This window comes from Taurulus bubalis, assembly GCF_910589615.1.
Source record: "Taurulus bubalis genome assembly, chromosome: 14".
In the NCBI taxonomy this organism is placed as follows: Eukaryota; Metazoa; Chordata; class Actinopteri; order Perciformes; family Cottidae; genus Taurulus; species Taurulus bubalis.
Genome location: NC_136602.1, coordinates 9,941,410 through 9,954,640, shown reverse-complemented (window position 1 = coordinate 9,954,640; position 13,231 = coordinate 9,941,410). Strand labels below are relative to the sequence as shown.

The 13,231-nt window shown below is 41.5% G+C and overlaps 1 protein-coding gene across 1 annotated transcript in view; it reads left to right on the top strand.

Annotated features, from left to right (window-relative positions):
* Nucleotides 1-13,231, top strand: part of adam12b (ADAM metallopeptidase domain 12b) — a gene marked incomplete at both ends in the record, with an annotated part of 72,565 nt that overhangs the window by 54,422 nt on the left and 4,912 nt on the right. Inside the window, 10 exons of the mRNA XM_079230119.1 lie at nt 73-250; nt 2,776-2,865; nt 3,380-3,575; nt 3,696-3,804; nt 4,281-4,479; nt 6,474-6,551; nt 8,435-8,543; nt 8,839-9,025; nt 9,938-10,046; nt 11,470-11,721. Coding sequence (XP_079086245.1) covers nt 73-250; nt 2,776-2,865; nt 3,380-3,575; nt 3,696-3,804; nt 4,281-4,479; nt 6,474-6,551; nt 8,435-8,543; nt 8,839-9,025; nt 9,938-10,046; nt 11,470-11,721 — 1,507 coding nt within the window. The remainder of the gene's footprint in view (nt 1-72; nt 251-2,775; nt 2,866-3,379; nt 3,576-3,695; nt 3,805-4,280; nt 4,480-6,473; nt 6,552-8,434; nt 8,544-8,838; nt 9,026-9,937; nt 10,047-11,469; nt 11,722-13,231) is intronic.

Sequence of the window (13,231 nt, the reverse complement as noted above, 5' to 3'; positions counted from 1 at the left end):
GATTTTGGAAATCTTTTCATGTCTCATCATTCTTTCATTTTAGTCAACCTTGTTCCTCCATTCTTCTTGTAGGTATCCATTCCCAACAGTGTTCAGTACATGCAGTAAGAAGGACCTCGCTGCCAGTCTGGAGAAAGGCGTGGGCATGTGTCTGGACAACATGCCTGAGGTCAAGGTGCTCTATGGTGGCCAGAAGTGCGGCAACGGCTATGTGGAGGATGGGGAGGAGTGTGACTGCGGGGAGCCAGAGGTAAGATGGAGACCAGAGGCCTTCACCTGGACACGCTTCAGTGGAGTGTAACTGGGCAGCTCTGTATAACTTTGTGAAACAGTGTGTAACACACAACATGCTTTTGCTGGATAAACAAAAGTTAAAATCACAAAAGCAGTTCAGAAAATCAATAGCAAGTCTTTGGTGAATCAAGATCCAGTGAAGTGTAGTTAATGTGATTCAGAAGAATTCTATGGTTGCTGCTTTCCGCCAAAATGTCCAAACAACAGGCCATATTTTTCTTCAGTAAACTGCCCCCTCAAATCAATATAGTAATTCTCAAATATAAAGAAGAAATAGGATTATAACCATGCACTATTCTAACCTAATACTCCCCTTAAAAAGTCTATTGTCCAAAGAAAACAACACTGTCCTGTGAGCAATCATCCAGAACCACTGACAATCTCAACAACTCCCTCGGAGCCCCCAACAAACCACAACAAACTTCAAGTTAAACTTTCTGTTGACATTGACGTCGGGTTTTCGGCTTAAAGGCATCAAAACCTGCCGTGCAAAAAAAAAAAACCTGAGAGCTTAGCAAATCACCCGAGGGCTCCATTATAAGTGTTTTATTTACATCACACCTTCTCTCAGTCTCCGACATGTGCGGAACAGTGCTTTGACAGGCTGCCACGCTGATGGCACGCCCCTGTTGAAGGCCCATTAATCAAACGACTGTCCAACTGTGTGACAAAGGAAACAAACACAAATGTACTTGGGTCGAGGCTGAAATAAGCTTTCTTTGGCTTTCCCACCCAAAGAACTGGGCACGCTCGGATGCATGTACCCACCCACACATACTTTGTCTCTGGCTCACACACAGTGTAGGGCACCTTGGTAAAGGGAAGTGTGAATCCCGTGTGGGAAGCCGATCTCACTCAGTTGCAGCCGGGGCAGCTGTGTGGAGATTTCATGATGAATAATATCTATACTCAAAATCTCTTGAGGTTCCAGAAGAATGTTAGATGATGAAACAATTGTGAAAAAATCTTATTTGTCATACCAACATTTAAAGCAAATACATATCTAATGCAATTTATGATGATATAAGACAGAGAAAAAAAGCAAATCATCTCATTTGAGAAGCTGGAACCACCGAATATTTGGCATTTTTGCTTGAACAGCAACAACTTTTTAAAACTTTAGACTGATTAATCGATTGTTTGAGCTCTACATCTGACACATATTCAGATTGACCAAATTGATTATCTGCTTCTCAATTATAAATCCATTTGAATACAGACGAGCAGACACGACCAATAATTGTCATAGCACAGTGTGAACCCAACGTAACAAATCTGGTTGTTTTGCTAACCGAGAACCAAATCTAAGATGGGGGATGATGCGTCCCTCCCTAAACAGTGTTTACCACAGCTTTGTTTTTGGAAAGTGAGCATTTAAGTTTTTGTTTTTTTGCTGAACTAACTCTTAAAACTAACTAAAGAAGGTGTTTGATTATTTAGTTGACATGACAATTGTGCTCAATCATTGACGGGCAACTTCAGATAGTGTTTGAGTGCAGCCATTGCGTTTGACCACTAACGATAACGAACCAAATGTATGATTTACATTTGCCAACTCCATCTTTGCCAGCTTGCCCTTCCATAACCTCCACAAGGTACCTCAAAGGACCTGCTTGTTTTACCATTTAGACCAAGCGATGAAACAACCTTTTCTCTCCCCTCTAAACAACAGGCTTACGTCAGGGCCAAGAGGTAAACAGCCAAACCACACATCAACTGAAAATTAGACGCCCTCCAAGCCATCTGCCTCCAGTTCCCAGCCCTCAACACATCTTGTCATTACCTTAGAGCCCCAGAAGCAAAACAGCCACGTTGAGAGAAGATAAATGATAGCGAGAGTTGTGTTCTGCATGATAGTGCCGCGTGTGACACTACTTGGAAAACAAAGCTGATGGGTTTTGGCATCCAATAAAAGATAAACATTGCAACACCCTCCCTGAAGTGTTTTACAGCATTACTCCCCTTTCAACTTCTCCTTATGTATCCTCTCTCTTCTTTCCGTTTTATGCCAGCAGCCAGCTGATCTTGTCATTGTGTTGAAGTGACTACAATCTCTGCCTCTTAAGGGCTTTCAAATCCCACTCCCGCCCCTGTCCAAGATGCCCTAACAGTCAACTCTGCCACATTGTTTCCACTATTTACATCAAGTCAGAGTTAAGGATGTTAACACACACCCTCCCAGCTAAACACAATTGATATCTTTTGCTCCTCTGCTTCATGGCTCATGGTCATCGTTAAACACACTCCTCTTTGAGTCAAAAGGTCTCCAGAACAAATCCAGAACATATGAGCTTCAGTAAAAATGTCTTCATTCAAAGGTCTCCAGGTCAGAGAAGAACAGGCTTGAATCCCCGGGACAGGAAGTCAACTCCTTTGACCTGGAAGTCTTGATCTGGCAGGGAACCAACCGGGAGAGAAACTCCTGAGCGATGATCAGGTCCACATGTTGTGAACTATTTTGTTTTCTTACCCTTTTCCCAGGAATGTATGAACCCATGCTGCAATGCCACCACATGCACCCTCAAGGGGGACGCTGTGTGTGCACACGGACAGTGCTGTGAAGACTGCAGGGTAAGACTTTTCATGCAGGCCTGAGTCTTTCTCACTCATTTTTCTTACATTTTGTTCCCATTTAATGCCCTTTTGCCTTTTAATAGTTGAAAAAGTTCTTAAATAGTTTTTCCTCTGGTCCCCTGAATTATACAAAGCTTTATTCTGCCGAGATGAACATTTTTCATTTTAAAACCAAAATCCAAGACCCAAAACTGTCTGAAACTCGTAGATTATTAAGAGACTCGTAATAGCGTGCTCTTTTGTATAATTTAATATCGCAGGTCAGTTCATTCCAAGTTTATATATTTTACCTCAACGGGCAGATTCTAACTATGGGCAAGTTCTCAAGTTGTATTGCAGAAAGATAAATATCGCTCAAGCGTTCCTGTTTTGTCCGTAGCAGTCCTCTCACGTTTGAATAAAAGCATCACTGAACATTGAACAAAAAACATTGACTTTAACAGACAGGCAAAGTCAGTCATGTTGCAGATCCCGTGTCCGAAAGAGCTCACTGTACTGTACGTGTTCACAGCTGAAACCGGCTGGCACCTTGTGTCGAGAGTCTAGTAACTCCTGTGACCTGCCAGAGTTTTGTACTGGCGCCATCCCTTACTGCCCAGCCAACGTGTATCTGCATGATGGGCATGCCTGCCACAGCGTTGAAGGCTACTGCTACAATGGCATCTGCCAGACTCATGAGCAGCAATGCATCACCCTCTGGGGACCAGGTAAATCAATGGCTACTAACACAATTGACTGTGTACATCATCTTCACTTTTAGAAGTGAAATCCTTCACTTCATTTTGGTGGTTTTATTTTGGATTTTGCTTGTTTGTTTTTACGCGTAGGAGCCAAGCCTGCCCCTGGGATATGCTTCGAGAGAGTCAACTCTGCAGGGGATCCTTACGGGAATTGTGGGAAGGACTCCAAAGGCTCTTTTGCCAAATGTGATGCGAGGTAAGACTCTGCAGCTCCACTGATGTAGTAGAGGTACAGAGAAATCACTGCGCAAAACACAACTGATTAGCTTAAGTGGTGTCATTAGCAATCTTCATTACGTTGTAGAATCTGACATGTGATCTTCAAACAAAAGTTTACATGGGTGAAAATGTAATTTGAGGAAGATAGCAGCTTAATATCCATCTAGGAAAGTGTTCATGAATCATTTCACGCTGTTCTTGTCAGCTAATTGTTCTAAAGACCTTCTCCCTTTGGGCGAATTCTGTAATCAAGCTCTTTGTTAACTGATGTAATTGCTTTAATAACCGGAGGACTTAAGCACTACGTCTCTCTTCAGCAGTCTTTCATCAGTCTGTACAGTTACTTATCTTTGCCAGTGATTGACGGGCCTTTATGTTTGAAGCTTTATTGATTAAGCGTTTTATAATCCGTCTTTTAATGTCTGTTTGCACGCATGTGTGTGTTTCATGCAGGGATGCAAAGTGTGGTAAAATTCAGTGCCAGGGAGGAGCCAACCGGCCAGTGATCGGAACGAATGCTGTTTCCATTGAAACCAACATCCCGCTACAAGAAGGAGGGCGTATTCTGTGTCGGGGAACGCATGTTTATCTGGGCGATGACATGCCCGATCCTGGACTGGTCCTGGCTGGTACAAAGTGTGGAGATGGCATGGTGAGTGGTCAGTTCATTATTTAATGTGTAAAGAGCCAGTAGCACAGACACTGCTCAATACATAGGTGTTGCTAAAGCAATACTAAATCACATGTGACCAGTTATTGTGTAGACCAGAAATGTATACGCTTCTTTCATCAAAAGGTCATCTCTGTTGTTTTCTGGTTGTTCGCGACGTTAATGTGCGATCTCTTCCTGTAGCTTATGAAGTAGCTGTTGGGTTGTTCTGTATTGCAGCTATATTAGTTGTCCTCTTGAGAACCCCTGAAGGCTGATAACTGTACGAGGCGATTGTAATATTCCTTTGGGTGCTGAGTAAAGAGTACTGCAGTACAGGGCAAAGACATGGTGAGACTGGTTGTCCTTCCAAAAGAAAAAGGCTAATAACGTTAGCTCCTGAGTGAATCCAGTGATCCATTTATACACATCATGCCGAGGGCTGGACAAGCCCCTTATGGCAACCCGTGATTTTATTAGGTGAGCCTCTCAACTTTTCTCCTTCTATGTGCTGCCATCAAACCCTCTCTCACCACATCAGTGACATCAATGCCTTTGTTTGCCAAGAATGAGGCAGGAAAAGAGCTTTGGCCTGGAGCACTTGCCTCCTTAATTGTCTCTCCATATGAGGTTACAAGATCTGTTCTCAGTCCTGCATTGATGGCAAACTGGTTGTGAGAGCAATGATGTTAATGGAAAGTGATCGTGAGGGCATATGGCAACTTCCTCTGCTGCTTTGTATCAAAAGGTAAAAAGATAAACATCATTTTTGTATAGCAACTATATGGCAGCTGTACAGACTTTGGAAGTTTGATTCCTTGTGCAAGAACTTCAGTAATGAAGTGTTCACTGGCCTTGATACTCTCCTTATGGTAGCAGGTGAAATGTTGTTCAGGGGCATAAACAACAATGCAGTGGGAGTAAATACTCGGAGGAGTCTTCCACACACAAGCCCTTCTAGTTCTCCCGGATGGAAATTTAAGAAATCCAGTTGTGCAAGACATTGTCCTGTCTTACCATTTCCTGTAACACAAAACATGTTACACAGGTTTTGACCAAACTTGCTCCTTTACAGATACCATGGTGTCTCCTCAGTAATTCTCACCACTGGATGGTTGGCCAAACCTCTCTCAGCTGTGGATTTAGCTTCTGAAAGTGTGAGGGCTTGGTTATGCTCGAAAAATAACTATTTTTATACAATGCGCTGTCAGACTTGTTCAGCTTCAGACTATGAAACTACAAGTCCTCATACGCCTTGTCAGTTACCTGAAGAGACTTGCCCTTGGAACTAGAAAGCCTTTGAGCTTTGTGTGCAAAATGGTGGTTTGCCAGGTCAGGTTGTCCCCTGGCTGTTGTCTCCGCAACATGTGAGTGAGCTTCACACATTATTTAGAAACGTCGCCGGCCCGTAGGTGGGTTTCTATTTCCCATGCTTATCAGGGCATTGCGTTGGCTTGGCCCACGCAGCTGTGGCAATTTGAGGAAGATGAAAGCTCAAAACTGCTTTGAATAATACAGGCCTTGTTTTCTAAATAAAAGCGAACATCAAACATCACTTCAGTCGAGGGATGCTAATTCTGACCGATAGTTGACCCTCGTTATCCGATCATTGACCGCTAACCGTTAAAGTGCCAAAGAAGCCGCCCAGCTGCAACAAACAGGCTAAAAAATATGAGTTACAGCCAGCTGCGCAAAACAGGCGACTGAGCCCCACGATTCTGCTTGTGTTTCTGAAGCCTCTTTTACACAGCTTGTTGAAGGAGGGACTGTTGCACTGTTATTCTGCCTCGCTGTTCTGTATAAAAGAAAGGAATGGGGCCATACATATTACAACGTACTCTCCTATTTGAGTAGAGAACATTCTCAGTCTGGCACCTGCTACTAAACCTTTCCACATACAATACATTTATTATCCAACAGTTCACACTTCTTCTCAGCTTTTGTGTTCATCTGTATATACCTCTTATGAATACCAAATGATGCTTTCCTCTTTAAAGGTGTGCATGAATCGCCGGTGCCAGAATGTCAGCATCTTTGCTGTGCATGAGTGCTCTGGGAAGTGCAATGGACGTGGGGTGAGTGCAGAGCATCTACAAGCTTAATATTTTGTGTTGAATATTACACTGTAGCCTGTGAAACAGTGCAATACCTTTTGGAGGCCTCTGTATTTGTCTATTTAGCCAGTGTTTGACCAACACAATCAGGACTCTTTTACTGCCCTATAATTGCACACAATAGCTGAGCAACACTTCACACCCTGTGAGTTATGACAGATGCTCCTGTTTTGTACAATTGATCTTCATTGTCCCACAGAGGTTAAATCAATCCCACTTAGCAGCATCATTTATGGTCTACATAAGCTGCTGTTCATCATCTTCTGGCTCTACAATGAGAGCCTATACAGTGCAGCACTGCAGGGAGAAACCACAATTGTTAGGTCAGCATAAAAGTAACACTTCCTCCCAAGAAATGATCACCCTTCTCTCTTAGTATTTCTAATCAATATTTCAACAGTACATTTATGTTTTATTTACTTTGTTGCTCAGCTTTCAGAATCAAACACTCCAGTGGCTAACGAGGTAACAATTTACTTCGCAGAGGTTATATCCAAGGAGCCAAACCTGTGATTCAAAAAGTGTATAGTTCTTAAACTTTTTCTTGTTATCCTGCAAATGGCTAAACACCCTCGAACCAAATCAGTCCATCAAAAATAACACAGTTATGCTCAATAACAAAGCTGCCAGTTGATGCAATACAAAATAATCACATGGAAAATACTTTGCAAGATAATTGAAGAGTAGGGAAATGGTTTCCCATTGAAAGTGTGGACTTGAGCTGCATTTTTCCGCCCTGCAGAAATATCTGCCAAATAAATTTGTCTGTCATTTTCTCAAACACCTCACACAGTACGAGACCTGACTGAAAAAATTGTGATTATCTGTATTTACTTTGGAAGTTTAAAGAATGTTATTGGCCTGCAAGCCAACCCACTTTAGTACATTAGTATCTACTGAATGTTTGTTGCTTTTCTATACCGTATATGCTCATATCAACGAGAAAGTTTCATCTTTTCTGATATATAAAATATGTTAATGTCAGAAACTGAAGATATTATGTGTCAGCGACTAATTGCAGTTCCATCTTATTAACATTTCATATATATTTAGATATCCTCAGACATAGATCAATTACTTTTAGAAATATGCATAGAGTTTATATAATCTGTCTTGGTATATTAGTTTGTTGTCTTTAGTTCAAGAGGATTATAAAGAATTAGGTGACTATACTAATTTCACATTTGGTGAGTCTTGAGTGTTTTTTCAGATATTGTTTCCTTGTTACAAAATGAAGAGATTGAATTTGCGATGCTGCTGTAGCATTTCACATTCACACACACACACACACGCACACAAACACACGCTCACAAACGCAAAATCATACTTGCCTCCGAGCCCCCCTAGTGCCTCTTAACCCTGTCACCCGGTGCGAAGGAGTGTCCATGGCCAGGAGGCAGGGAAGGCACTTGACTGCACGTCTGTGCTAAATGTAAATCCTCCACATCTGCACAACTCCCTCTGTACTGTCATCCTCCTCCATCCTCCCTCCAACTGACAGCTGGACTGCGTTACCAGGGAATCCTCCTGGATCGAACCTGAGGCTTTACGGGATGGACTCTCCCATGCACATATTTTATCTATTATGACTCGCAGTACACACGCATGCAGAGCCAGTGTCCTCTTGTATTGGGAGTCACTTAGACTAACTGAATGAGAGTGGTTTATTTATGAAAAATAAACCAATTCAGTTTTCATCGTGTTATTTGTGGATAGACCAATACATCATGTACATCTGGAGTTTAGCTGGTAGGAATATACTTTTTTTTTTATACAATTGTATGCAGGATAAAAGAAGTATCAATGTAGCATGTAACTAACCATGTGCTAACCTTTGTTTGCAGGTGTGCAACAACAAGAAGAACTGCCACTGTGAAGCACACAGGGCCCCGCCCTTCTGTGAGGGAGCGGGCTTCGGTGGTAGCATTGACAGCGGTCCAATGAGACTGGCAGGTAATGTGGACAATTTCATTTCTGTCCTCACTCGTCTAGACATCACTTGCTTGCCGAGTGAAAACTGGATTGATGTGTGGTTTGGACTAGAATGTGACTTTCCTATAATAACACAACTCCCCGTCCACCCAGCAACACATAACACACATTACTCTGTCTGTAGCTTTGAAAGAGAACAAAAATGAATTTTGGTCCTTGGAGTGAAGAACAGAGAAATTTGAATGACAAACTGTGCTGCTCACTGTGACCTAGCTGTAACGGCCTTTGCGTTATGTCCTTTCATTCTGTGCTGTAGATGTGCGTGTGTGTGTATTAATGTGCGTGTTGTCGTATGTGGCATCAGCCGACAGCGTGGTCATTACTGTGGCAATCCTGGTCACACTGGTCAGCCTTCTGGTCACCATCATTGTCATCTTTCTGAGGAGGAAGACTCTGCTGCGCCTCCTGTTCACCAATAAGAAGAGCACCTTGGAGAAATTCAGGTGACCTGTCTCTTCACGAAACCATACAGAGAGCGAGTGAGGTTTAATTGTGGCTCCGTCACATGTGGAGAGGAAGTTAGTCCATTACAATAGCACTGATCTGTAACCTTTTACCTGGAAGCAACATCTTACAGTTTGGCTGTGATGTCTTATCTTCGACACAAGTCACTTTGTTAATACTTTTTAATCTATTTTATGACCTGGATTTGGCAAATAAAGTGCAAGTGCTATTTCAAAGCTCAAGAATGAACTTATCTTAAACTGTGCTTGTTTATATCAGTAATATTTATAAACACGGGAAATAAGCCTGTTATTTCAATTATGATCGGCAGAGAAAGACAAACATACTTATTTGTCATCAACAGTTAAAGTCGTGATTATAATAATTATTATTATATTAACATCTAAATGTATACATTCAAAGCCTTTTGGAGCCCCTGAAAACATGGTAATTAATTACATGAACTATTGGTGACTAAATAAGCATGGATCAAAGTTAAACATCAATAGATAACGTCTATTAAAAGTGTAATGCTGAAATACCCGACTAATCTGCATCATTAGGACTGTGTGGGTATGATTTAATCACATTTGATTGACAGTGCAGTAAAAAAAAATAATGTTGAATCAAATGTTATTTTTACAAAATTGCTTGTAATTTCTTATTCATGAGCAACATTTTAAACATAGGAAAAATAGGTCTATATTTTCAATTATGATCATTTGAGAAACACAAAATGTTTAATTTTTTATCTCCAGTTATATTTTGTGAATATATCAGAAATGTAATGTATATTTAATGGAAAGAAACATAAAACAAGTGAGTAACATGAAAACAAACACTGCATTACAAATAACTACTGTGAATCAAGGTGAACACACATGACACAACTACTTCTGTTGCTCTGATAGATCTGTGGAGGCCAACAGGCCGACCAGCCCCATCAGGACTCAGTCCGTGTACAGACCCACCCCACAGCGCAAGCCTCCACCCAAACCATCTGCAGCCAACATTTATAAGGTGAGCAACTCCCTACAAAATATCTGTTACTGCAGTAATCAATGTGTATCGGCGTTTACTTTGTTTAAGACTCATATACTCGCTGGATAGGTGTGTGTTTGTGTCTTCATTTCTGTCAGGGTCCATTTGATTAGATTTATTTTGTAATCACAATCTATTAGATCCCCTCACAGGCTCTGGTTTAGAGTTGTTCACAAAACAAGATTTGGGGATAATTGATTCAGCCTCACTATATATACATACATGTATGTATGTATGTATGTATGTATGTATGTATGTATGTATGTATTTTACTCTGAGAAATAATAATTAGAGTGCTTTTGTTGACGGGAGGCACAGAAACTGTAATTGAGAGAGCGCTCCATTTAAATGAGACTCAGGATGTTGTTATTTAAGCCCCTTTAATGTGTTTTGTGTGATGAAGATTGTTTTAATGAGTAGAGAGCAGAGTTGATTGATTCAGGCAGAGCAGGAAAGTAGGTTTTGATTTGTTTGTTGGAAACGATCAGCACAACGAAAGACTACTTTTCATTTAAACGTGTGTGACAAAACTAAGGCATTTATACACACGAGTGTGTGCATGTGGATGTGATTTGTGTCTGCCCTGTCCTGCAGCAACTCTGTATAAAAGTTATATTTTTTTTCATAGTTGAGCTGCGACGTTCATCCAGTTCAAGTTGATTAGTATTCTGTCCACCAGAAAAACACCAGAAAAACAGCCCGTCTGTTCGTATTATGGTGACCGCTTCAGCCACTCGCTGATGTCCAGATGTCACTCAACATCCCTCTTTGAGTGTGTGTGTGTGTGTGTGTGTCTTGTCCACCAGCCAAATCCTTTCTGACCATTTTAGGCGTTATTCGTTTGTTCTGGAGCGGAGAGGTAACAGCTGGTCAGGACATGAGGTCAGATGCTGGCTTTTACAATTTCAGAACGTCATATCTAATAAGTTGTTCTCCAGTTTTATGACTGTTTCTGACATCCATTAGCTATTTGACATTAATGAGAGCTGTATGGCTGAACTGGAGTTTTGCAACTATCCGCAACTTTTTTGAAAACCTACCAGGACAGGACATCCAAAAAAAAGAGGCTTGATCTAAAAAGACAGTAAGACACGATCTGAATAGACCAGAGGAAGCATCTGCATGATGGGACACCAGTCAACGAGCAGTCTTGATCATGTTTTGGTGTTACTAATAACCTGAATGATTAAATTCCATTTAGCTGCTTCAGGTCCAGCGTCCGTGTATTGTGCGTGCAAGCTATTTGTCCCACTGTCATGGCTTCCTGGGACACGTGAATACAACAGAGATTGTTAACTTGACTAGTAACTACTTTCCTAGTAACACCTGTGACCAAAGCGTTTGTCCCGCTGCCACAACAGATGGAACCACTGAAAATAACTCCCTCTCGTCCTCTTTTCAGCCAACCTTCCTGAGTGCGGAGCCTCTTCTCCCCCCACACAACTTCCACTCGCACAGCCTCCGCAGACTGCCCTTCTACCAGCCCTTACACATCAGCCAGCCCATGCCGGTGTCTCTGAGTGTCGGCCAGCCCGCCCTGCCTCCTCTCCCGGCCCACCACAGGGTCCTGCCTCCCCACACATCTTTCTCACCACCTCGAGTGCCCCCCTTCCTCAGTCTGCCCCGGCAGCAGTCATCGTACAGAGTGAACCAGGTTTGTTTCACAGAAAGTTTGAAGCTTTTACTTTGTCATAAATTGTCTTTTAATATTTAAAAATTGGATTTTTATTGCTATGTAGACCACAGTTTTAATGGACCGTGCAGGTCCATTATGGGCTTAGTCCATTAGAATAGCTCAAGCTGTGTATATTTTACTGTAGATTACTCCTGGCCAATTTCTAAACCATACTACAGGTTTCTTAATCATGTTCGACAGTTTATTCTTGGCAAGCATCACTTTTTTTTCAATTGAATAAAGTATGAAAATCAACCTGCTGAGACTTGAAACTGGATTACATCACAGTGAACATTTATGTTACGTTTCCTTTATTTACTACTTCGTGGTGCATTTAAGGACACTTTGACAGATTTTAGTCAGCTGCTAAAAAAAGCATTGCAATCAGAGGCAATGATGTTGACAAAACAAATCTCAGAAGGTTTTTTTTTATGGAGCTTTCTTTTGTATCACATGATATTATTCAGCTGATGACGTTTTCCCTGTAATTATGGAAATGTAGATGTTCAGATGTTCTCTTAAAGCACTGAAAGGACTTCTCGTCCATGTTGGCTTAAAAAAAGAAACAGTTGCTCACTGTGATGGATAATCTTTGTCAAACTGAAATTGACAGAAACTAATGGGGTAAAATGGAAGGTAGGAAATCAATCTGAACAGGTACTCTTTAAAAATGGTCTGCAGTAATATAAAATATATGCAAATTGCAGTTAATGGTCTTGCTTCGCCATCTTTGTAAAGCAAAGTGGTGGATACCGGAAATCACTCCATTTCTGCACTGCCGTCGGCTTGCTCTCCCACAGATCGACAGCCAAATTCAATTCGTCTCCCTCACTGTGACCCGGCTCCTGAGTAAGGCGCTGCTTTCTGCTGAGCCAGCAGTATTGGATGCAGTGGGGATAGTAAATCCATCCGTCTGGTGGATTTGGTGGTGCATCCAAATCCTGATTTCCTGATACCAGCAGGGTGCTCAGAAGAATGTACAGACGTGTGTCGCTTTAACAAAAGAGGAAGACATTGGCTTTGTGATGTGACACTTTCTCTCTGTTGGATTAAGAGGATAACTTAATCCCAGACGTAAAGCAATACCATGAAGGATTTAGAAGATCAAATTCTCATACCTCCAAGGTTAATCATTCAGGGGAGCAGCAGCCGTGGTGGAAACTAACAAATGTATTGCACTTAAGCACAATAAAGGGCAAAAGCTGGCCACTTTGTTTCGTCGGCAAGGTACAGAGAGTCTCGGAATGCAACACACATTTTCTGCTCAGGTAAACATTACTTCACTATATATTTACATAAAGAGTTGTTTGCTGCTGTACTAATGCTCAAAATATTGTATAGAGCAGTGGTTCTCAAATGAGGGTACGTGAAGGCGTCCAGGTTTTTTTTTTATTTATTTTTGCACAATTCAAACAATAAAATAAAAAATCATAACAGAAAATGAATATCACAGTGCAGGAAGAGACAAAAAGCCAACTGGGCTTATTTG